General features: G+C 41.5%; 1 protein-coding gene across 1 annotated transcript in view; it reads right to left on the bottom strand.

The window, feature by feature from the left end:
• Window positions 1-4,012, bottom strand: part of LOC141829913 (uncharacterized) — a 29,302-nt gene extending 25,290 nt beyond the window's left edge. The window contains exon 1 of the mRNA XM_074717388.1: window positions 3,822-4,012. Within this exon, the coding sequence (XP_074573489.1) occupies window positions 3,822-3,961 (140 nt within the window). The 5' untranslated portion in view covers window positions 3,962-4,012. The remainder of the gene's footprint in view (window positions 1-3,821) is intronic.
• Window positions 4,013-24,096: the final 20,084 nt, after the last annotated feature.

Below are 24,096 nucleotides of genomic sequence, written 5' to 3'. Positions count from 1 at the left end.
CCACCAACGGAGGAAGGTTCGATCGGGAAGGGGAGATCACAGTGGCTCTCGCGCGATCAGGAAGAGGAGCCGACGGCGCTAGGGTTTTCTTCGATCCCAAACCTGCAACCGACGAGCTCTTTTTAAGGAGGGAGCTCGCGATCTTCACGTGAGCATGAATCGCGATCGAGATTCCTTGCCTTTTGCGCGCGGCGATCGATCGGATGAGAAGATCGCGATTCCCTTCCTCTTCTGCGCGTGCAGCAGCCGATCAGAGGAGAAGGGATCATGATTCTTTTCCTCTTCTGCGCGTGCAGCGGCCGATCGGAGGAGAAGGAATAAAAAAATGAACTGGGTTTAATATCTAGGATTCACTGTAGCAAACCGAACTGGTACTGTAGCAAACCGGACCGGTTACTGTAACAAATCGGATTAGAGATTTTGAATAGTTGTAATTAATTCTAATCATTAGGATTTAATACCAAATACTCATTCCTATTCGATATTATATCTCATACAACATTTTATTGGGTTTGGATCCAATCAAAAACCTTAACTCAATACCCAAAACACATATGTCGATTAACTTAAGTTTGGTTCAAAACCAAACCAAGTTGGTCTAATTTGGTTCAAAACCAAATTGTTTGATTCAATAACCAAAACACCTCCAATCTGAACCAAATCAATTTTGTTCATTTCGTCTTCATAAAATGAAACTCCATCATCGCTTCCGATCTACCAAAATATCTTCCATTAGAACCAAACCAATTTGATTCATTTCGTCTTCATAAGACGAAGTCCATCAATTTTGCCCTTTGTCCAGTCCAACTAGACTTTATTTCTCTCAATCTATGAATCCAATTCTCAAACTCATTTTAAATCATTCGAAGAAACTTGTAGTGTATGTGACCCAATAGGTTTTCCAGTTATGTTGGTCATCCATAATTAATCATTAATTACGGAATGATCATGAGTGGCACCTAGTAGTACATCATGACCCCCAATTGATCGAAAAATCAATGATTGATTCTAGAACCATTTCTGAACCCTTTAGCAGCTACAATGAAACGTGTCTCATTCCTTTCACCGTCTTATACCCGTTTAGTTCAGGACATTGTCTATATGTGTCAGTCCCCACTAGGCTGACTACGTCACACATAGCCAAGCTTAATTTCTTGTTCTTGTGGATTCAAGTTACTTATACATGTGTCCAAGAGTACCATACTCTTGACATGCAATGCTTTGGTCAAAGACTTCAAGTAACAATCCTGACAAGCGACCATAGGGTATACATCTCCTTTTTCAAGGAGCGGTGAATCCTCTATGGGCTATCCAAATACCTTCGGGCACTTCGACTTACATCCAATCATCCCGGGTCCACACCTCCTTGGAGATATTTGCTTAAGATGTCAAAGTATAAGCCTTCATGACCAAGATGACTTGAATACCGCAAGTTAAAGGAAACTCGCACTTAAGCTGCACTGAGATCTTCATTGACATATCTCTATATGCCCATATGAAGTCTCATGGCAAGTCACTCCAATGAACTAGTTACATTTAACTAGCATCCACGTTTAACTCTCAACATCCAATGTCTCCAGCCAATGAAGAATAGCTGCTTGGTAAACCAAGGAGTTTAAAACGTATTAGTCTCAACAGAATCGATGATGTTCTGTATTCATCAATTCATCGACTAGGAATAATTTCAATACATTCATAATTGCACATGTAGAGATGCTCACTAGTTGTGATCCAATCACAAATTCTCTCATGTTATGAATCGTATTGCAAACATTCAGTAAATGAGTTTAAGATCCAATCAAACACATAGAGAATGTGCACTCAAATAGTGAATTTCTATTTATCCAATAAATAGTACAACCATAAAGCGATTGTCTTAGGACACCTCTCAAATATAACACTAATGTGGAGCCAATTAGAGAAGAGCTACAGGAAGGTGGTCCTTGTGGAGTTGTTTCCGCTAGATCCATAGGTACAAAAAGATGAAGTTTTTGGATGAGAACAAGACAAGATTTGGAGCAAGAGGACTGTGTCATTACTGATCTTCTTGATTTGATGGAGCACTAGAATAGGAGGTGGCATAACTCTTGTTGTTGTGGAGGTCAAAGGCATGGTGATAGCAAAGGCAAGGAAGAGTGACACTAGATGCGTCAAATTCAAACCTATTAGAGAGGGGAGCTAGAGGCGGCAAGCCATGGGAATCTTTGGCAATGGGGTGATGCTTCTTGGAGGACCACAAACTTAGTGAAGAGGTGAGGCGATGGGTGGAGGCATTTCAGTAAGAAGAGATTGATAGGATTAACCACAATGCTTTTGTGGAGAATTTGCTGCTTGAAGTCTACCTTCAGGTTATGGAAGATAGCAGATGATGAAGGATAGGAACGTCCAGGAATCCATTCGCAATAACATCAACATCATACCAAAATAGGTTGACACTGGCGAGCTATGGAATGAGAAACTGCAACACAAAGTCGAGGATGTGTGGCTACAGGAAGATAGGAACAACTAGTAACATTAGGAACAATGGTAAACAAGAAGGACATGCACATTGTTAGACATGTAACCCTGATATCAAGTCAGGACAAAAATATTAGATTTAATTTCCATGAAATTAATGTATGATTACACATATGGGTTATTTATTCCCAATCTATAGGACCAATTCTCATGCACACATGGAGAATGGGTAACACTGCTTTACAAGGTTAAGTAGAAATTATCTAAAATAGTAGTCTATTATACAGTTTGTTTGACAACCACTATTGCTCAATGTAGTAAAGGAGAACACATGAAAAGAGAAGATATAAAATCTTAGCTATACAAAAACATGCAAATGAAGAGCTGAGAATTAGTGCAATCAGCAATGAGTCAAGGTTATAATCCCCTAAAGCCAAATGTCCATAATGCATGTCCAATTAACTTAACAGCAAAGCCATCAGCTACCTAATTACCAAAAAATAATAATGAATACAATACTTGTTGGTTATACAGGAAATATCTTTCAGAGTTTTTGCAATTTAGATCATCCAATTTCATTTTCTCTATTCTGATAGCCATAAGGATAAGCAGATAACGACTTTTAAAAAAGGGTTTTTGCATGCACACATGGCATTTTTTTTAATTGTATTTGGAACATATTTCCAGATTCCAATATACAAGCTCTGAATTCCTTTACCTTTGCACGCCATCCTGTCATCATGCTAAAATGGGAATAACGCTTGTGGGACACTATCCATCACATTTATAACCTATTATGCCCCTACTGCAAGTATGCTAGACTTATAAACACAGGTATTGCTCATCAAGCAACATAATTTATTGTGCATATTCATGACTCCAACCCAGTTGCCTTAGGTGTCATTAAATACAGAAAAAGAGGGGGTGCGGATCAGAAGAACAAACACCCTATACCAGTGCAATTTTTATATCATAGTAAAATATAATAACAATAACGAGTCAATAATGACATGCGAACAACACTGTGAACTCGCTGATTAGCTGTTAAGAAGCTAAATGAACTCAAAAAATTTTATTCAGCCTGTCACTCTTCAAAACCAATTATTTTTCTTCCACGAAGTCGCCTTTTTCCGTGTCACGACTATTTTTTTTAATGAAATTCCACGACTCTTAACAATGTGTTTCTATGTCCAGGCCGCCACAGAAACGGGGAAGTTTCAAAGGGATATAGGAAACCAAGCTCTACAATCATTTTCACCATTCGATGGAGAAATGCATATATACAGGAGAATCACATAGCATAGGCGAACAAGTTTCTAGAGACCGTCCAAGAATTCTAAGAAACCAAAATTATATGGCCTGACCTCGATAAGAATGGCCGAGAAGAAGAGCGGCATCGAGTTAGGGTGAGTGCAAAAGGACTCATGCGATTCGCCGGCGCAACCGGGAGCTTGCGAAGAAGCCAGGGAGACGAAACGGAAGAACACAGCGACACCGCTGCCATGATCGCCTCAAGAAAGGTTTTCCCTCACTCACTCACCCACCGTTAGTTTCTTTCCCCTGCTTTCCCTTAATTCATTTTTTTGATTTATTACTTTCTTATCAACGTTTTCCCAGTTTCCGCATTACCACTGAACATTTTGTTCATTGTTTAATATTTATGAGCCTAGTAGTGGCCACGTGGCTATCATCTCGTGGCCCAGCTCAACGTTCTTGTTAAAAGCAAACATGTACCGACACATGTCGACAGATGTCCGAACACAAGCCGGTTTGGGGTGTGTCAAACTAGGCACAGCATGTCTTCTCAAGGATCGTGCAATATAGATCAGGGCCTAGATCCGTGTTTGTCTATACTGATTAAGCAAATAAAAAATAATATAAAAATTAAATATATATATATATATATATAGATTTAAAAAACAATAAAATTAGCAAATATAAATATAATTTGAATATTTATAAGAATTTCTATAATTTTTTATTTAATTTGATAGTTTAAAAATTGACTAAAATATTTTATAAATTAGTCATTTTTCGGATTCTCACCATTGCCCCCTGAGAAGCAGCTGGCTCGCGTGTTCTCCTGCGGACAGCAAGCGCACGTCAGATCTGAAACAGCAAGCATGCAGCGGCTAAGGTTTGCCGCCTTCCCTCTTCACATGATATCAGTTCTCTAGAGTGGTTTCCTCCTTGCTTCTCCGGTGATTGGCTAGCGGACAAGATCGGCATTCTCACACGGTCGGCTAGATCGCGCGCCGCAGAGGAACCCACTCCCTGCTCTGTTTTATCGTGAGCAGGGGAGAAGCTACAGGAGTGCTCCCATTTAAACCTGAATTATCTATTAGGGTTAGGAAAGAACCGGATTTGATTTAGAGTTTTTCCTATTTGAACCGAATCGGGACTGTAGCGAACTGGATCGGGTTCAATATTGGTTCAAAACTAAATTGCTTGGTTCACTAACCAAATGAACTTCGATTTGACCCAAATTAATTTTGTTCAATTTGTCTTCATAAGATGAAACTCCTCATCGTATCCGTTCTGCCAAAACCTTTTCCATCATGAACCAAACCAAGTTGGTTCAATTTTGGTTCAAAACTGAATCATTTGGTGCACTAATCAAACGACCTCTGATTTGAACGAAATCAGTTTCGTTCATTTCATCTTCGTAAGACAAATTTCATCATTTTGTCCATTGTCTGGTCCAACCAGATTTTATTTCTCTCGTTCTGAGAATCCAATTCTCAAACTCATTTTAAGTCCTTCGGGAGAACTTGTAGTGCATGTGACACAATAGGTTCCCAGTTATGTTGGGCATCCATAATTAACCGTTAATCACAGAATGATCATGAGTGGCACCTAGTAGTACATCATGATCCCCAATTTATAAAAAAATCAACGATTGATTCTAGAACAGTTTCTAAATCCTTCAGCAGCTACACTGAATCGTGCCTCGTTCCTTTCACCATCTTATATCCGCTTGATTCAGGACATGGTCTATGTGTCAATCCCTACTAGGCTGACTATGTCACACCTAGCCCAAGCTACTTTCTTATCTTGTGAATTCAAGTTACTTGTATATGTATCCAAGAGTACAGTACTCTTAATATGTAATGCTTTGGCCAAATTAAGACTTTTAGTAACAATCCTAATAAGCGGCCGCAAGGTATACGTCTCCTTTTCCAAGGAGCGGTGAATCCTCTGTGGGCTATTCAAACATCTTCGGGTACTTTGACTTATACCCAATCATCTCGGGTCCACACCTCCTCAGAGATGCTTGCTTAAGATGTCAAAGTATAAGCTTTCGTAAGCAAGATGACTTGAATATCGCAAGTCAAAGAAAACTCGCACTTAAACTGTACTAAGATCTTCATTGACATTTGTATCGAACCAAATGAAGTCTCAAGGCAGGTCACTCCAATGAATTGGTTACCTTTAACCAACATCCACGTATAACTCTCAACATTCAATGTCTCCAGCAGTGAAATCAGCTGCTTGGTTAATCAAGGTGTTCAAACGTGCTAGTCTCAACACAATCGATGACGCCCATGCTTCTCAATACCTCGACTAGGGATAATTTCAATACATTCATAATTGCACATGTAGAAATGCTCACGAGTTGTGATCCAATCACAAATTCTCTCATGTTATGAATCGTATTGCGCGCATTCAGTATTTGAGTTTAATATCCAATCAAACACATATGGAATGTGCACTCAAACAGTGAATTACTATTTATCTAATAAATAGTATGACCGTAAGGCGATTACCTTAGGACACCTCTCAAATCTAATAGGTCATGTGATATTTTTAAAAAATTTTAGAAAGTTATGTGGATCAAAGACATTCCAAAAATCAAGATTTTATTTTGAGACTTAATTTAAGCTAACCCAATTTCAACTCAAATTGGAGTTGTTTTTGTTGATGCAAATAACATTAGAAAATTAAATCAGTATTTGATTTATGACAAGGGGTTTAAAGCTAACTATGTAATCTAATAAATGTATCAAGTGTGCAACTGTTAGAAAACTTAATAGGTACATTATAGAAGCAAGAGAAAAGTGTAAACGGAGCAAATAAATCAAACATTTGATAGGCAAGAAGAAATTTAAGTGGGTAAGGACATTTGGCAAATAAGGAGAAGTCCAAATGAGTTAGACGGACTGAATATTTGACAAGATAAGTAGGTAATGAGTCTTGGTTAAAATTAATAGAAGTTTTGAAACGCAAAGTTAAACAGTTAACTTGAGTCAACTGAGTTATAACTAGTTGCTTTATCGAATTTGATCTCTTAAATTATAATTGTTGGGGTAATCGATCTCAAGTCAAAGTTGAAGTAAGCTCGATTGACTCAAGTTAAGTTTTAATGTTTGATCAATATGTTAGTTAAATGTTAAGTAGGTCAAGGTTGACCAGATACTTGATGGTAAAGAAGAATCAAGTAAGTCAAGGTTGATTGGTACTTGACTGTCGAAAAGTTTAAGTGGGTCACAGTTGATCGAACACTTAACGTGTAAGAGGAAGTCCAGGTGGGTCATAAATAACCAAACACTTAGCATGAGATGGAAAATCTAAGTGGATCATAGAGGACCAAAAACTTGACACGAGACGAGAAGTCTAAGATGAATACTTGGCATGCAAGAGAAAGTGTAGGTGGGCCATGGAGGATCAAATATTTGATACAAGACGGAAGTCCAAGTGGGTCATAGAGGAACCAGACACTTGACATGTAACAAAAAGTTCAAATGAGTCATGGAGGACCGGATACTTGGCACGAGACGAAAAGTTTAAATGGGTTATAGTTGACTAGACACATAATGACGAAAGAAGTCTTAATAGGTTATGATTTGACCGGATGTTAAGCATTAGACAAAACACTCAAACAAGTCAAGGAAGATCAGATGTTTAACAATGGTGAAGTCTCAATAAATCAAGGTTGATCAGATATTGAGAACAGAAAGTCTCGACAGGTCAAGAGTAACCAAATGTTAAACAAAGGAAGTCTTGGTAGGTTAAGATTAATTAAATATCAAGTAAGACACAATTTTATCCTTGAAAAGGCTGACATTAGTGTTGGTGCAAGAAGCACTAGATCTTGCCTAAAGTTTTAATGTTTGACAATACACCTATGTCTGATCAGTTTGACTAAGGGATTGATCCTAACAGGACCTAAAGATGTGCGTAGGATGTATACATATATTTATGCTTTATTTGCACATTTTTCTGGGTTTATTGCTTAATTCTTGTGTACATTGCATCCCATATTCATGTATTTAGGCACATATCTTACATTTCCTAGTTCGGAGATCTGCTCGTGTTTTTATATGTTTCAGGGTGGAAAATGGAGCAAAAACGGGTAAAAACGGAGTACCCATTGAAGACAAGGCAAGACAGGGCCGTGCCTCATAGGCACGGCCGTGTCTCTCAGCTTCCAGGCCGTGCTTCAAAGGGCACGGGCGTGTGCATCAACAGAATACCATCAAGTCCAGGCCGTGCCTCACAGGCACGGCCGTGCCAATATCCCCACAGCAGCAGCCAGAGGCCGTGTCTCACAGACACGGCCGTGCTTCAAAACAGAAGCCAGCCAAGTCATGGTCGTGCCTCACAGGCACGGCCGTGTCTTCATCAGAAGGAAGCCACTGCTGTTGGTCGTGCCTACCAGGCACGGCCGTGTGCCAAAACAGGAAGGTCCAAGCAGCTGGCCGTGCCTACAAAGACACGGCCGTGTCCAGCAAATGAGGAGAAGACAGGCTTAGGCCGTGCCTCACAGGCACGGCCGTGCCTTCAAACAGAAGGAAGACAAGTCTGGACCGTGCCTCAGAGGCACGGCCGTGCCCCAGAACAGAGGCTTCACTACTGCCGGCCGTGCCTGTAAAGCACGGCCGTGCCCCTACGCCCACACGGGGCCGTGCCTCCCAGGCACGGCCGTGTGCATTGACGTGCCTACACTATAAATAGGTCCTTATGGAGACCTAGGAAAGGGGGGAGACCTTGGAGAGCCACCGGAGCTGTTCTAGAGCCACCGACGCCTATTTCGGAGCGAAGATCCATCGACGATCCATCCACCGATCCGAAGAAGCTGCTCCTTGTTGTTTGATGTGCTTCCGCAAGTGCACGGAATATCGCCAAGTAATAAAAAGATCGAATCCACAGGGACCGTGGAATTACTTACTATACCTAGCACAATAAGGTGGAGAGAATGTTGTTCATGAGTTGTGTGGGGGAGATCGGAGTGTTCTAGAGTGCTTAATCCTAAAAAGCAGAGAAAGGGATCGACTGTGACACTTATGGGTGAAGCGATCCTAGGATTTCGGACTCCTCAGAGAATGGATTAATCGACTTGGATCCTCTACCTTTCCTCAATAACTGTTCAATTGTAGGAATGTCAACCAAATTATCCAATTCAACCTCGTCAGGTATCCTCGAATTAAATCATTAGGTTTCTTACGTCACTCGCTATTGGTTTGAAACGGTTCTAGAAGCCCGGTTCAAGGCATTCCCGTGTCACTCAGGCGCCCCGGAAATACTAAAAGAACCTTATCCACTGTCACTGGATACCCTTTTACGGATCTCTCCCCAATAACGAATGACCGCTAACTATTCCTCATAAGAATCCAACTACGCATTAGGAAACCCCTCGGAATCTCGCCCGGTTCAAGGCATTCCCTGTTACAGAGCGCCCCGGTATACGGCCTAATGATTCCCCAATACATAGCAAATTCCTACCCTCATGGATTCACACATACACAAGTTATCATCAATGTACAAGCACAAATCCACAAAACAATGCACAATTACATCATAGAAAACGGTAGATTATCAAATCCAAATACAATCATCCATTACATCTGATTTATCCTACATCCTAGAATCTAGGGAAATCTACTCCATATCGAGGAGAATACAAACCAAAGGAATGAAGAAATACATCTTGTTCCCAAAGATAAACAAATAAGTGCAGGAAACTAGACTTATCTTCTTCCTCGGAGTGCAATCTCTGCGTAGATGAGATGGAAATGGTCTGGAGCAGTCGGATCGGTGATGGATCGTCGAATCTCCTCCGAAATAGGCGTCGGCGGCTCAAGAACAACTCCGGTGGCTCTCCGAAAGACTCCCCCCTTTCCTAGGTCTCTAAAGAGGCCTATTTATAGTGCAGGGTTCGGTAGCAGCTCGCCTCCGTGCACACGGCCGTGCCTGGGAGGCACGGCCTTGTGTTGGCTTCGGGCACAAGGTAAGGCACGGCCGTGCCTTGGGGGCACGGCCAGAAGCTGTGAGCTCTCGGATCAGAGGCACGGCCGTGCCTCTTAGGCACGGCCCAGAATGGTCCTTCTTCTGTTTGATGGCACGGCCGTGCCTGGGAGGCACGGCCACACACTGGCTTGAGTTGAGTTGCTGGACACGGCCGTGCTTATTAGGCACGGCCAGCTGCTTGGGCGCTTCTGTTCTTGCACACGGCCGTGCCTATGAGGCACGGCCTTACTTGGTGGAAGACTCAGAAGATTGTATTTGGAGAGCGGGAGGTGACATGGACATCTTTCAGAGAGGCATTCGAGAGAGAGTATTTCCCGGCGACCTTCCGCAGGGCACGCCGTCAGGAGTTCTTGAGTCTGAAGCAAGGAGAAAGGTCAGTTACAAAATATAATGCAGAATTTAAGAAACTTTCAGAGTTTTGTCCACAGCTGGTGGCGCAGGACGAGGATCGGATGGATCAGTTTGTACAGGGCCTCGCTGCATACATTCGAGACAGGATGTCAGGGTCTTCTATCAGCTCATACAGAGAGGCCTTAGACCGAGCATTGGCTATCGAGTTGACTCGGCAGCAGATATCTAAAGAGAAAGAGAAAGAGGTTGGAAAGCAGAACATTCGCGGTAAAATGAAGGGTCGGGACTCTCAGCCGACTGCTCAGAAGCGACAGAGGACTGGACAACCGTCTAGAGGACAGTTCCGTAATACTTCATATTCGGGCCAGAAAGATCAGAATAGAGAAGTGTAATCGCTGCGGATCATCCAGTCATATGATAGGATGATTGCCCACTGGATCATCCTATCTGTTACTATTGCAAACTTCCGGGTCATACGGTCAGAGAGTGTACTCTGAAGGCTCAACTGGAGCCTACTGGTGCTGCATCTTCAGGAGGGCGTCCTACCCAGCAGCGATCTCAGAGGACACAGAGGCCCAGAGCACCACAGCAGCAGCTACCCCTACCACCCCAGCCACAGATGTATATGCTCTCAGGGGAGAGATCAGGCAGTTCCACCGACAGCTTTTCAGTATTCTACTGGTCCAGAGATATGTTATTCTACACAGCAGTACTTACCAGCCGTACCTCAGTCATACATGCTACCTCAGCAGCAGCATCAGTTTCCGACTCCAGCTCCTCCGAGTCAGGTTCCGACGGAGTGGCGGCCTTCTACCTCTCAGCCGGTTACGCAGCCGTCCAGCACTGAGGTTGGACGTGTCTATGCGATTACTCGGGAGGATGCACAGCGGGCCGATGGATCGGTCATCAGGGGTATGGTTTCTGTCTATTCCATATATGCAGATACTTTGATTGATACTGGTAGCTCTCACTCTTTTATATCTAGAGTATTTTTGAGGAAAATTGGTAGAATTCCGATGATTAGATTGTGTAGTCTAGCAGTATCTTTACCATCCGGTGAAGTGCTGACTACCAATCAGCAGATTAGGGAATGTCCGTTGGATTTCGACGGTCATACCCTTACAGTGGATCTGCAGGTGCTTGATATGGCAGAATTCGATATCATTCTGGGTATGGATTGGTTGGCCACTTACCATGCTACAGTAGATTGCCGAGCGAGAGTGGTTACTTTCCGACCTCCGGATCAACCCGCTTGGGAATTCGTTGGCACTCAGAGTGATGGATTATCTATTATCTCGGCTATACAGGCTCAGAGACTATTAGACAGTGGTTGCCGAGGTTATCTGTTGTTTCTGAAGCAAACAGAGGAAGACGGTATTTCTTGTCCTTCCGATGTTCGTATCGTCCGAGAGTTTCAGGATGTATTCCCGGACGAGCTTCCTGGTTTGCCACCACAGAGGCAAGTTCAGTTTACTATCGAGGTAATTCCGGGCACGGCACCAGTGTCCAAGGCCCCATATCGGATGGCACCGAAAGAGCTGGAGGAACTTAAGGTCCAGCTACAAGAATTATTGGACCGGGGTTTCATTCGTCCGAGTGTTTCACCCTGGGGAGCCCCAGTCCTATTTGTGAAGAAAAAGGATGGATCTATGCGATTGTGTATTGATTACCGCCAGTTGAATGCGGTAACAGTGAAGAACAAGTATCCATTGCCTCGCATCGATGACTTATTTGACCAGCTGAAGGGTTCATGCGTGTACTCTAAGATTGATCTGCGATCTGGCTATCATCAGCTCAGAGTACGAGACGAGGATGTCCAGAAGACAGCTTTCCGCACTCGGTACGGACACTATGAGTTCTTGGTGATGTCGTTCGGTCTCACCAATGCTCCGGCCGTATTTATGGATCTGATGAACCAGATTTTCTTGGAGTATCTAGATCGGTTCGTCATTGTCTTTATCGATGATATTCTGATATATTCTCGATCAGAGGCAGAGCATGAGCAGCATCTCCGCATTGTACTCGAGACATTACGTCGGGAGCAGCTGTACGCAAAGTTCAGCAAATGTGCTTTCTGGTTATCATCGGTGGGATTTCTTGGACACATAGTATTCCAGCAGAGGGATTTCTGTTGATCCTCAGAAGATTGAGGCTGTTACTGGTTGGGAGCAGCCGAAGACAGTTCAGGAGGTCCGTAGTTTTCTGGGTTTAGCAGGATATTATCGGAGATTTGTTGAGGGTTTCTCGCGTCTTGCTACACCGCTGACTCGTCTAACCAAAAAGGGAGCGAAGTTCGTCTGGTCAGAGGCCTGCGAGACTAGCTTCCAGGAGCTTAAGCAGCGGTTGGTGAGCGCTCCGATTCTCATGATTCCTTCTGGCGAGGATGGATTCACACTTTATACGGATGCATCATTCCAGGGACTTGGTGCGGTATTGATGCAGCGTGACCGGGTAGTCGCTTATGCTTCTCGTCAGTTGAAAGACCACGAGAAGAACTACCCTGTGCATGATTTGGAGCTTGCCGCTATTATCTTCGCTCTGAAGATTTGGCGACACTATCTATATGGAGTTACCTTCGAGATTTTCACCGATCATAAAAGCTCTGAAGTATCTGTTCACCCAGAAAGAGCTGAACCTCAGACAGAGACGATGGATGGAATATCTGAAGGATTACGATTGTACCATTAGCTACCACCCAGGTAAAGCTAATGTAGTCGCAGATGCACTCAGTCGGAAGTCACGGGGGATTCTGGCTAGTCAGATGGTAGCCGTTACTGATCTGATCCGGCAGTTTTCCGAGTTGGGACTGATAGAGCATAGTCGGACTCAGCATGGTGTTCTAGTTTCGATGGTTGCTCAGTCACCTATAGTGGAGAAGATTAAGTTGGCCCAGGCTAGCGATCAGCATCTGCAGTTTATCCGCAGTCGAGTGGACTCCGGACAGCAGTTAGAGTTCTCATGTGACGCAGAGGGGATAATTCGATTTCGAGGTCGACTTTGTGTTCCAGAGCAGCATCCGGTTAAAGATGAATTGCTGCAGGAGGCACATCATTCGAGGTTCGCGATACATCCGGGTGGTACTCGTATGTATCGAGACCTTAAGCGCTTCTATTGGTGGGACGACATGAAGAGAGACATTGCAGATTTTGTTGCGAGGTGTTTAGTCTGTCAGCAGGTGAAGGCTGAACACCAGAGACCAGCAGGATTACTTCAGAAGATACCATTACCTGAGTGGAAGTGGGAGCACATCACTATGGATTTCGTTACTGGTTTGCCCAAGACCCGGAAGGGGCATGATGCGATTTGGGTAATCGTCGATCGGTTAACCAAATCTGCTCATTTCCTTCCGATACGTCGGATAGATTCACTGGATCGTCTAGCCGACATTTATTGCCGAGAGATTATCAGATTACACGGTGTACCTGCTAGTATTATTTCTGATAGAGATCCGCGGTTTACTTCCCGATTTTGGCAGAGTCTGCAGCAGGCATTGGGCACAGAGCTCCACTTCAGTACAGCATTCCATCCGCAGACAGACGGTCAGTCAGAGCGCACTATCCAGACTCTGGAGGACTTATTGCGAGCGTGTGTTATGGATTTCGGTGGCAGCTGGGAGGATCACTTGCATTTAGTGGAGTTTGCATATAATAACAGCTACCATTCTACCATTCAGATGGCTCCATTTGAGGCATTGTATGGTAGACCCTGTCGATCTCCGGTATTGTGGGAGGAGGTCGGCGAGCGACAGTTATTGGGTCCACAGAGTATACAGCACGAGGCAGAGCTTGTTCGAGTTATCCGACGACGTATGGCAGAGGCTCAGGATAGACAGAAAAGTTATGCAGATCAGAGACGTCGGCCATTGGAGTTCTCTGTGGGCGATCATGTGTTTCTGCGAGTTTCACCCACGAAAGGGGTGAAGAGGTTCGGACTGAAAGGGAAGCTTGCTCCACGCTACATTGGTCCCTTTGAGATACTAGAGCGGATTGGCGAGGTGGCATACCGCCTGGCACTACCGCCGACACTTGCGGGTGTTCATAGCGTATTTCATGTTTCTATGCTGCGGAAATACGTACCTCATCCTTCACATGTTCTGAAGGAAGTACCTGTTCCTCTACAGCCGGACGCGACTTATGAGGAGATTCCGGTGCGGATTCTTGACCGGAAAGAACGACAGTTGCGGAACAAAACCATTCGACTTGTAAAAGTCGGATGACAGCATCATTCAGATGAGGAGGCTACATGGGAGCTGGAGGATGTTATCCGAGCTCGATATCCCCATCTATTTGCTTGAGGTATGATTTCAATTTTCTTAGTATTTCTGCATTGTAGTTTGAAGTTAATAAATTTGGAGATCAAATTTTTGTTAGTGGGGGAGAATGTAAAATACCGAACATTTAGGGGTAATTTTTAAATAAATTAACCCTAATTAAAAGTTAATTATCAACTTAATTACATAGATAATTAAATGAATTTTTATAGGCTTAATAACTGGCCCAAATAAGAGCCCATTTATAAGGCCCAATTAACCATTAATGGAGTAATAGGGTTAATGGGTTAAAGGTTTTTTTTAGGCTTGATAGATCCGGATCCGATAAGCCTCACCGCCCGATAAAAGCCTTCTTCCTTCCCAAACAGCGACAAATACCTCTGTTCTCTCTCGATCTTACTCTGTTCTTCTCCCTTCGTCACGACGCTGCCCTCTTCTCGCCTCCCGTTCGATCGCGATCAACAAGGTTTCCGAGAGTTGGATCTGGGAGGGTTGAAATCGTGAATCGGGGTTGGCGTTCGCGGGGCTTGGATCAACCGATCGCATCCTGGGAGTGTCGACGACGGGCGATCAATAGGAAGCAGTGGAAGCAAGGAGCTGAGGAAAGATTGGTAAGTAGTTTGATCCTTGTGTGTTCTTAGAGCTTTGGGTAGTCTGGATTCCTAATCTTGAGATGGATTCGTAGTTTCTTGAATCTTTACAGAGCTATTTGGATCAATCGGTGGATCGGGCGACGATTTTTAGCGGTGAATCGAAGAAGAGGAGAAACTGATAGGTAAGGAAAGTAAGCTAGGTTTTGCTGGTTTCGGTGTCTTGAGTTGGATGGTGTTGGATTCCTTTGATTTTCCTTATATCTGGATTTGTTTTGTGTCCACAGCTCAGTGAAGGGAGCCGATCCTATTGGGGTTGGATTTCCGACAAAAAGAAGAAGAGAGGAACGGAGTTTGGACATATTTGAGCTAGGGCAAAGGCAATTGATTCCGACTAATGTAAGCAATGTTGGATTTCCAAAGGTTGTTCTTGATCAGTTCATGTTTAGTAAGCCTCCGATGCTTCTAGTTTGAATTCTTGTTCAATGTGAATGCCCAAATTGTGTGAGATCTATTGAAATAGTAGACCATTTTGCTTAAAGATTTTGGGTTAAGGTGATTAGGGGTGATATTGATGAATTGTGATGAATTCTTGAAACCGAGATGGGATAGGAATGGTTCTGTCCATTTCTCTTGGTTAAGTGTAGGTTCTGGTCTATGATGGGTTATTTAAATTCTATTCAGTTAGGTGTGATTAATTGATGGATGACTGGGTTGAGGGAGTGATTGAATTAAATGGATCTATTGGTTGGACCTTAACCTAAGATGAAGTTGGTTGTGGATCATACTAGGTTGGAATGGATTTATCAACCTAAGGTGGGTTATTTAGGATTTGATTAAAATACAAAATTAGTTGTATTAAATTATTAATACAGCTAATTGATGGTTTGATTAGATCCTGATAATGGAAACCTAATGGGTTAGATTAGTCTAACCCAAGTTAGGTTAATTAAATAGAATTAAACTAACTCTAGATTGATTAGAGTTCTTGGATATATCATGGTATTTAGGAAGGTTATTATTGTGTTTGCAGGACCTTGAGCGTTTCGTGGAGTTCATTACATACGAGGATCTATTTCTGGGGGTCTAGTTTTTGATCTTTGATCATCAGGTGGATAATTTACTGTATTTGGTCAATACAGTTCTATTTCATTTACAGTGCATGATTCTTTTACAGTCATTGTAGTTTGATACCTTGATATTATTCTTTCCTGTTATTCGTATACCTTTTACATTACTCATGTTTATACCATGTTTGTCCTTATGCCTGTTGATATTAGATTATCATTCCTGATAATTGTTTCTATCTTTGAGTATGACATCTGTGATCATTATTGATTTATATACCCATGATCGTTAGGGCTTATTACTTACGTTCATTGATCAGTATGGATGCTGATTTTTATGATTTGAGCATCTTATCATGATGCATGATGAACGATTGTAAATCCCTTTTGGGTCTATCGTGATGGTAGTTGGCTTTAGTGGCATTATTATATAGGTTGTTATTATACCCTATTTCCATCATGATGATGGTGACTGTATGGCAGTGTACGCAGTCGAGTCGATGATCTGCCTCGACACCGATGGTACTAAGAGAGTACATGGTTGGTACATCAGGGATGCGTATTAGAGGACAGATATCGGGCATAGTATACGCAGCTTATCATAGCTACTGGATCACCGGACTACTTGATTGTAGGGCGCGGAGCATTGATCCCCTGATTTGGATCACCAGACTACTTTGTTGTAGGGCGCGGAGTACTGATCCCCCGATGCCAGACATTCCCAGACTCAGATGCTTGCACGAGTTCTGTAGTGAGTGTGGCAGTTGCATCATGCATATGCGCATCATGTGCTTGATATATATATATATATGTATGAGACCGCACTGATATTGCATTTTGAGGGTCTACTTGTTTGACTCTTGACTGTTGCACTATGTTTGACATGTCATTCATATGGTGCATTACATGAGATCCATGTTAGTTGCTATTTATTTGTAGAGATTTTACTGATACCTTGTTGACCTCTGGATGTAGTATTACTCTTACTCTTTGTTTCATACATGCACTGTCTTCTTGTATTATCCACTGAGTATTTATACTCACATCTTTTGGACCATGGGATTTTTCTTTCTTCCCAGATATCAGGTAGGAGCTTACAGAGGATGCCAGGGATCTGCCAGCTACGCCATCTCACGACGACGGGATTTTATGTGTGTGTGATGTATTGTGGTATACTTGTGAAACTTGTTGTGTTGTTGTTTACGATTCATAGTTTCGGATTTTCGACTTCGTCTTGATGATTATGGTGGATTTTCACATGTAGTATTTCTTGGACTCGTATCCATTGCATTGGACTTTATTGGATTTATGTTTCCGCTCCTATGATTCTGAGTTTTGCGTATTTGACGAGTTTTCTCGCTAGTAATTGTGTAGGATGTGTATGTGGCCGTGTGGGTCACCTTTTACTTCTGTTTAGTATACAAATCCATATTTTGTAGTATGGATTGGCCATGTTGGCCTTTATATGTGTGTATACAGGGAATTGTCAGGGATACTGGGAGGTGCTGCCGAAATTTTTCGGACGGCTATCTCCCGGGTCGTGACAAAACATTCATTAGAATTTAACCTAAGTTAATAAAGATAAAATTGATAAAACATCTTACAAATCCATAAGGAAATCCTTGTATGTCATGTACTAAGGCACTTAGAAAGGGTGAGATGTTAAGGACTATTAAATCACAAATTTGGGAAAATATTTTCAAAAACTATAAAACTATTTTGTAAAACTATTTTTGAAAATTGATAATTACTTGAGATTTAAGCTTGTTGAGTGTAGTTATATGCTAAAGTTTTTAAAACTCTATATCTTTAAAGATTGATTGACCACAGCTATATACAGAACCTTTAGGTTAACAGTAGGTCTAGAATCCTAAGACACAGGAAGAAAATTTTTATGATTAACAAGGATGTCCTAAAAAGGTGTCGAGTTGAGGGGGATGGTATTCTTAAAAGATTGTATCTTTAAAAGACCTTTTAAAAATTACTTGACAAACTTACTTTGAAAATATTTTTGAAAAACTTAACGCTTTAAAAATTATTTTGTAAATTATTCTTTTGACTTGGAACAACCCCTAAGACACATAGGGAGATTGTATTGTGGTCAATAAGGAACCCTAAGGAAGTGTCAGGAATATTGAAAGTTCAATTAAAATTTATATTTTAAAAAATTACTTTTGAAAATCATAAGTTATTTATTCTGTTGACTTGGATTAACCTCTTAGACATATAGGGAGTTTGACTTGTGGATAATAAGAAGCTCTAAGGAAATATCAAATTGAGGGGAAGGTCCAAATTAATAGAGCAAAACTATTTCAAATTAATTAAAAAAATCTTTTAAAACCATTTCAATGCATATTCAAAATTATTTTAAAATTATTATTTTAATTTGGGTCAAACCTTGAGACACATAGGGAGGTTGCTTTATGATTAATAAAGAGCCCTCAGGACGTGTTAGGTTAAGGGGGAGATCCTGATTGAAAGAGTACTAAATAATATTTCGAAAACCATTTACTTTACATATCAAAAAAAAATATTTTAAAACTTGGTTTGAAAATCTTTGAAAAACTCATTTGAAAAACACTTTCAAATACTTTCAAACACTTTCTCTGAGGTGGCAAGCTAGGAAGCTCATCCAGAAAAACATCCTGATACTCTTGGACGATACGGATATCAGAAAGACAAGAAATACTGTCCTCTTCTGTTTGCTTCAGAAATAGCAAATAACCTCAGCAACCACTGTCTAACATTCTCTGCGCTTGTATGGCAGAAATAAGAGACAATCTATCATTCTGAATACCAATGAATTCCCAAGCGGAATCCGGAGGTCGGAAGGTAACCACTCTCGCTTGGCAATCAACTGTAGCATGATACATGGCCAACCAATCCATACCCAGAATAATATAAACTCTATCATATCTAGCACCTGTAGATCCACTGTAAGGGTATGACCGTCGAAATCCAGCAGACATCCCTTAATCTACTGATTTGTAGTCAGCACTTCACCATTTGGTAAAGATACTGCCAGACTACACAATCTAATCATAGGGATCCAACCAATTTTTCTTAAAAATACTCTAGACATAAAAGAGTGAGAACTACCAATATCAATCAAGATATCTGCATATATTGAGTAAACACAAACCATACCCTGGATGACCGATCCATCAGCCCGCTACGCCTCCTCCTGAGTAATAGCATAGACGCATCCAACATCTGTACTGGAAGGCTGTGTAACTGGCTGAGAAATAGAAGGCCTCCACTGTGTCGAAATCTGACTCAAAGGTGTTGGAAACTGAGGCTGCTGAGAAGGTAACATATATGACTGAGGCACCACTGATATATACTGCTGTGTAGGATAACGAGTCTTTGAACTAGTGGGGCACTGAAATGACGTCAGTAAAGCTAGATGATCTCTCCCATGCAGCATATATATCTGTGGCTGAGACGGCAGGGATCGCTGCTGCTGTGGGCCTCTGGTCCTCTATGTCCTCTGTGATCGCTGTTGTGTAGATCGTCCTCCAAAAGATACAGCATCAATAGACTCCAACAGAGCCTTCAGAGTACACTCTCTGACCGTATGATCCGGAAGTTTGCAATAGTAACACATAGACTGATCCAGTGGACAATCAACTACCATATGACTATGCAACCCACACCGATTACACTTCTTATTCTTATCTTTCTGGCTCGGCTGTGAGGTGCTACGAAACTTCCCTCCTGACGACTACCCAATCTTTTGTCTCTTCTGACCAGTCCGCTGAGAGTCCTGACTCTTCATCTTACCGTGAGCACTTTGCTTCTTAGTCTCTTTCTCTCGAGCTATCTGCTAATGGGTCAACTCGATAGAAAGTGCTCGATCTAAGACCTCTCTGTACGAGTAGATAGAAGACCCGGACATTCGAACTCGTATATATGCGGAAAGGCCCTGCATAAACTGAATCATCTGATCCTCGTCCTGTACCATTAGTTGTGGACAAAACTCTGCGAGTTTAGTGAATTCCATATTATATTTCATAATAAACCTCTCTCCCTGCTTCAAACTCAAGAACTCCTGACGGTGTGCCATACGAAAAGTTGCTAGGAAAAACTGTCTCTTGAAGGCCTCTCTGAAAGATATCCATGTCTCCTCCTGAGCTCCAAAAATATCTTCTGAGTCTTCCACTAGGTAAGAGCCTGGTCTCGAAGATGATATGCAGCTAATCCAACCTTCTTTGCATCCATACAAGACATATAATCGAAGGTATCCATCAGGGTCTCCATCCACGATCGAGCCATCCACGGGTCAGATCCCCCGTGAAATAGTGTGAAGCGATCCTTGGCCGACTTGGCTAAAGTCATAATACAACTTCTGTCAGCCGGAGCAGATGTAGGAATAGCCAGCGGACTCTTTGGAGCCCGGGAACTCTGCTCTCAGATAGGAATATTATGGGTCTGATCTTGTATATCCCTCTCCTCGAGAATATCGACCCAATAGGTTGTCTCAGTGGTCGACCCTGTCCTCGATTTACAAGAGCCATATAATAAGATGGTACCTAATATACCAGCCAGTATAAATTTGCTAACAAATACAGGAATATACCAGAAATACTTACAGATTATAGCTGGGAGATCTTTTGCCATGCCATTCCATCTCACAACCTGGATCGAGTAACCGAAAGTCTGATAAACTCGATACGACGACAAATCTGAAATACTAAGAAACAAATATAGAACCTCGCTCTGATACCACTAAATTGGTATCAGATAGACTCAAAAATATGATAAATCCCAAAAGAATCAAATTTAGCTTTGATACCACTAAATTATCACGTCCCGAAGACAACTATCCGAAAAATTTCGACAGCATCTCCCCAGTAACCATGACAATTCCCTGAATACATGTATACATAAAGGCCCACACGGCCTATCCATACTACATAATATGGATTTTTGCATAACTAAATAATAAAAATGTGACCCACTCGGCCACTCACATATCCTAATGTAATCATAACAATGTAAATCTAAATCTACACAACTACTAACGAATAAACTCGAAAAGTTAAGAAATCCAAAGTTACGCATGCGGAAACATAAAGGGTACAACTATAAAATCATGGATAAGAAGCATACTATAGTCTCAAAACACCAATACGAATCATAAATCTGAAAGTAAAGAAGATAGAATAGAAAGTGTCACAACTCTATACTAATACATCCACACACAAAGACATAACAAATATCCTCTGCTGTGAGATGGCGTGACTGGCAGGATTCCTCGGCATCAGCTGTAATCTCCTACCTGATATATAAGAAGACAGAAAAATCCCAGGGTCTAAAGGATGAGTACAAATACTCAGTGGATAATAAGAAAAGACAGTGTATGATCAAAGTATATAATCAAGAGCACAGGTATACAACAATAACGGGAATCAACATGTGATCAATAATAATCTACAGGTATACAACAATAACGGGAATCAACCTGTAGATTATTATTGATCACATGTTGATTCCCGTTATTGTTGTATACCTGTGCTCTTATTATATACTTTGATCATATATATATATGCACAGTCCGATACATAATATCATGCACTTAAAACAATGCAAGTATATGCATGATGTAGCAGCTTACACTCGTTCTAGTACTCATGTGTTTGAGACTGAGGGTGTCCGACATCCAAAATGGTCATACATCCAGCCCTACAATAAAGTAGCCTAGTGCCCCAACAGTAGATAGTCATCTATAGCTACGTACATCCTATAGTCAATGTCTGTCCTCTAATACTCGTCCCTGAGTATCACTCCCATACTCTCCGAGTACCACCCCTCGGCGATGTCAAGGTCAGCACATCGACTGGCTGCGTACACCGCCATACAACCACCATCACCATGATGGAAATAGGGGAATCATAACCACCTATATAAGCATGCCACTACAAGCCAACTATCCATAACGATGGTTCCACAATATTGTGGCTCTCAATCGTCATCATGCATCATGATGTGATGATCAAACCATAGTAATCAACATCTACCATGCTAATCAACCTGCATAGGTAATAAGCCCTAATGATCACAGATATCATAGCAAAGATAATAACCTCTAATGATCACAACTAACATAAGCAAGGGTATGAACAATAATCACATAGATCAAAGGATTAAGGGCAAGCATGGTATAAACATGAGTAACATAAGTGTCTAATCAACAAACAGGAATAGGAATGTGATCAATAGACTAATCAACAACAATAGAAAAGGAAACATGCACTAGAAATAGAATAGATCTGTATTGACCAAATACAGAAATTACCCACCTAATATATCGCAAGTCAAACAACAATAGAACCCCCAGAAAGTAAAGCAGGTAAGTAACCGATCAATAATCAAGGACCTGCAAAAGGAATAAGCAACATTCATTAATAAACATATAGATCTTAACAATTTTAAGATCTAACATATAACCCAAATCCAATTAGATCCATAATTCAATTTACTCATACTAATTAAATATGAGTTAATTTCATTAACTCTAATCGGATCTAAACTCAAGTAACCTAATTAACTTAACTAATCTAATTACACAACTCTAATAGATAAATCCAAAATTACAATCTAAATCAATTGAAACCCTAAATCCAATAGCAATAGCTTAGAACAAATCCTACAAGTCTCGGTTTCAAGGATTTACCTTAAATCTAAAACCTAACAATTAAACAAATCCATAGTAACTCATCCAAAAACAAAATCCAAGAATTCATATCAAGGCCTAACCATGTGTTACCTTCGGATTCAATAGAACAACCATACTACTTCAACAGATCCAAAACCTGATCAAAACTCTAAACCTCAAGAACTCAACTACATTCTAATCTAACTCAATCATTAGATTAACTTAACAAGACAGATCAAAGCCATCTTAACAGAATCAGCTTCAAGATTCAACATCCAGATTCATAAAAATCTGGACAAAACCTCAAGAACCGATCCTGATCAAAAATAATCTAACTAGATTCAAGGTCTAACCAGATCAACAAAGAGACACTTACCTCAAATCTGGTTGAATGCCCTAAAATTCTTGCTTTTAGAAACTCTAGCTGTGCTTAACACAATCCACCGCGGGCCGAATTCAAAATAAATACTTCTTGGCCAAAACCAAGAATCAAACGAAAATCTAAAAATTCGTTCCACTTCAAGTTATGAGGCACAACAATCCTAAAAAAAAATCTGAAGAGATCCAAAGAAATCAACAAGAATTTTAACTCTTACCGATCAAGATCTTCAACATCGAGTTCCCCCCTCCATTCGTGTCGCGTCTGTCGTCGCCGCCCGAACGAATCAACCCACCTCCGGAGCATGTTAGCCTTGGACCGGAGCGCTTGGTCGCCGGCGATTCCCTTGCATCGGCACGATTACAGTGGAGCACGATTGCTCTGTCCGGGAGACGAAGAGAGGCGCTAATCGGGGAGGAAGAAAAATAGAGAATCGCGACAACTGTAGTTAACAGGTGGTTTGGTTAATGGGGTTAATCCAATAAGCCTTAACCACATTAACCCATTAACCCTTATAGCTTTAATTGGGCTCATTTAATTGGTTTTAGGTAGGCTAAATTAGTTGATTAAATTAGCCTCTTAATTAGGCTAAGGGTTATATTTTAATTAGGCTACTTTAATAACCTAAATTAAAACCTAAATCCTTAATTAATCAAGCCTCAAATGCCCAATTAACCCCTTAATCCTTACCTATTAGGGTTAGATTATTTACAATCAACCCTAAAATTTCTCGTATCTTACATGGAGGTTAGGTAGGAGAAGCCCTATTTGGAGGCTAGGTAGGAGAAGTCCTACTTGGAGGCTTGAAGAAGTCTTAGTGAGTAAAGCTGGGCGGGAAGTTCTAACTAGAGATTAGGCAAGGAAAAGTCCAAGTAGGTCAAGGGTGACCGAATGCTTGGCAGGTGGAAAGTATACCTATGAAAGTGACTAGTCCTAACTAGAGCTTAGATAAGGGAAAGTCCAAACAGGTCAAAGGTGATCAGATGTTTGACAGGTGGAAAGTCTACCTATGGAAGTGACTAGTTCTAACTGAGTTAGGCATAGGCAAGCCTAGTAGGTTAGACCTACAAGAGCAA

Source organism: Curcuma longa, chromosome 5 (assembly GCF_044706935.1).
Source record: "Curcuma longa cultivar G26 ecotype Majalengka, Jawa Barat chromosome 5, ITB_CL_G26_1.1, whole genome shotgun sequence".
NCBI lineage: Eukaryota > Viridiplantae > Streptophyta > Magnoliopsida > Zingiberales > Zingiberaceae > Curcuma > Curcuma longa.
The sequence above is the reverse complement of the archived record's forward strand: the minus strand, read 5'-3'. Positions and strand labels throughout refer to the sequence as shown.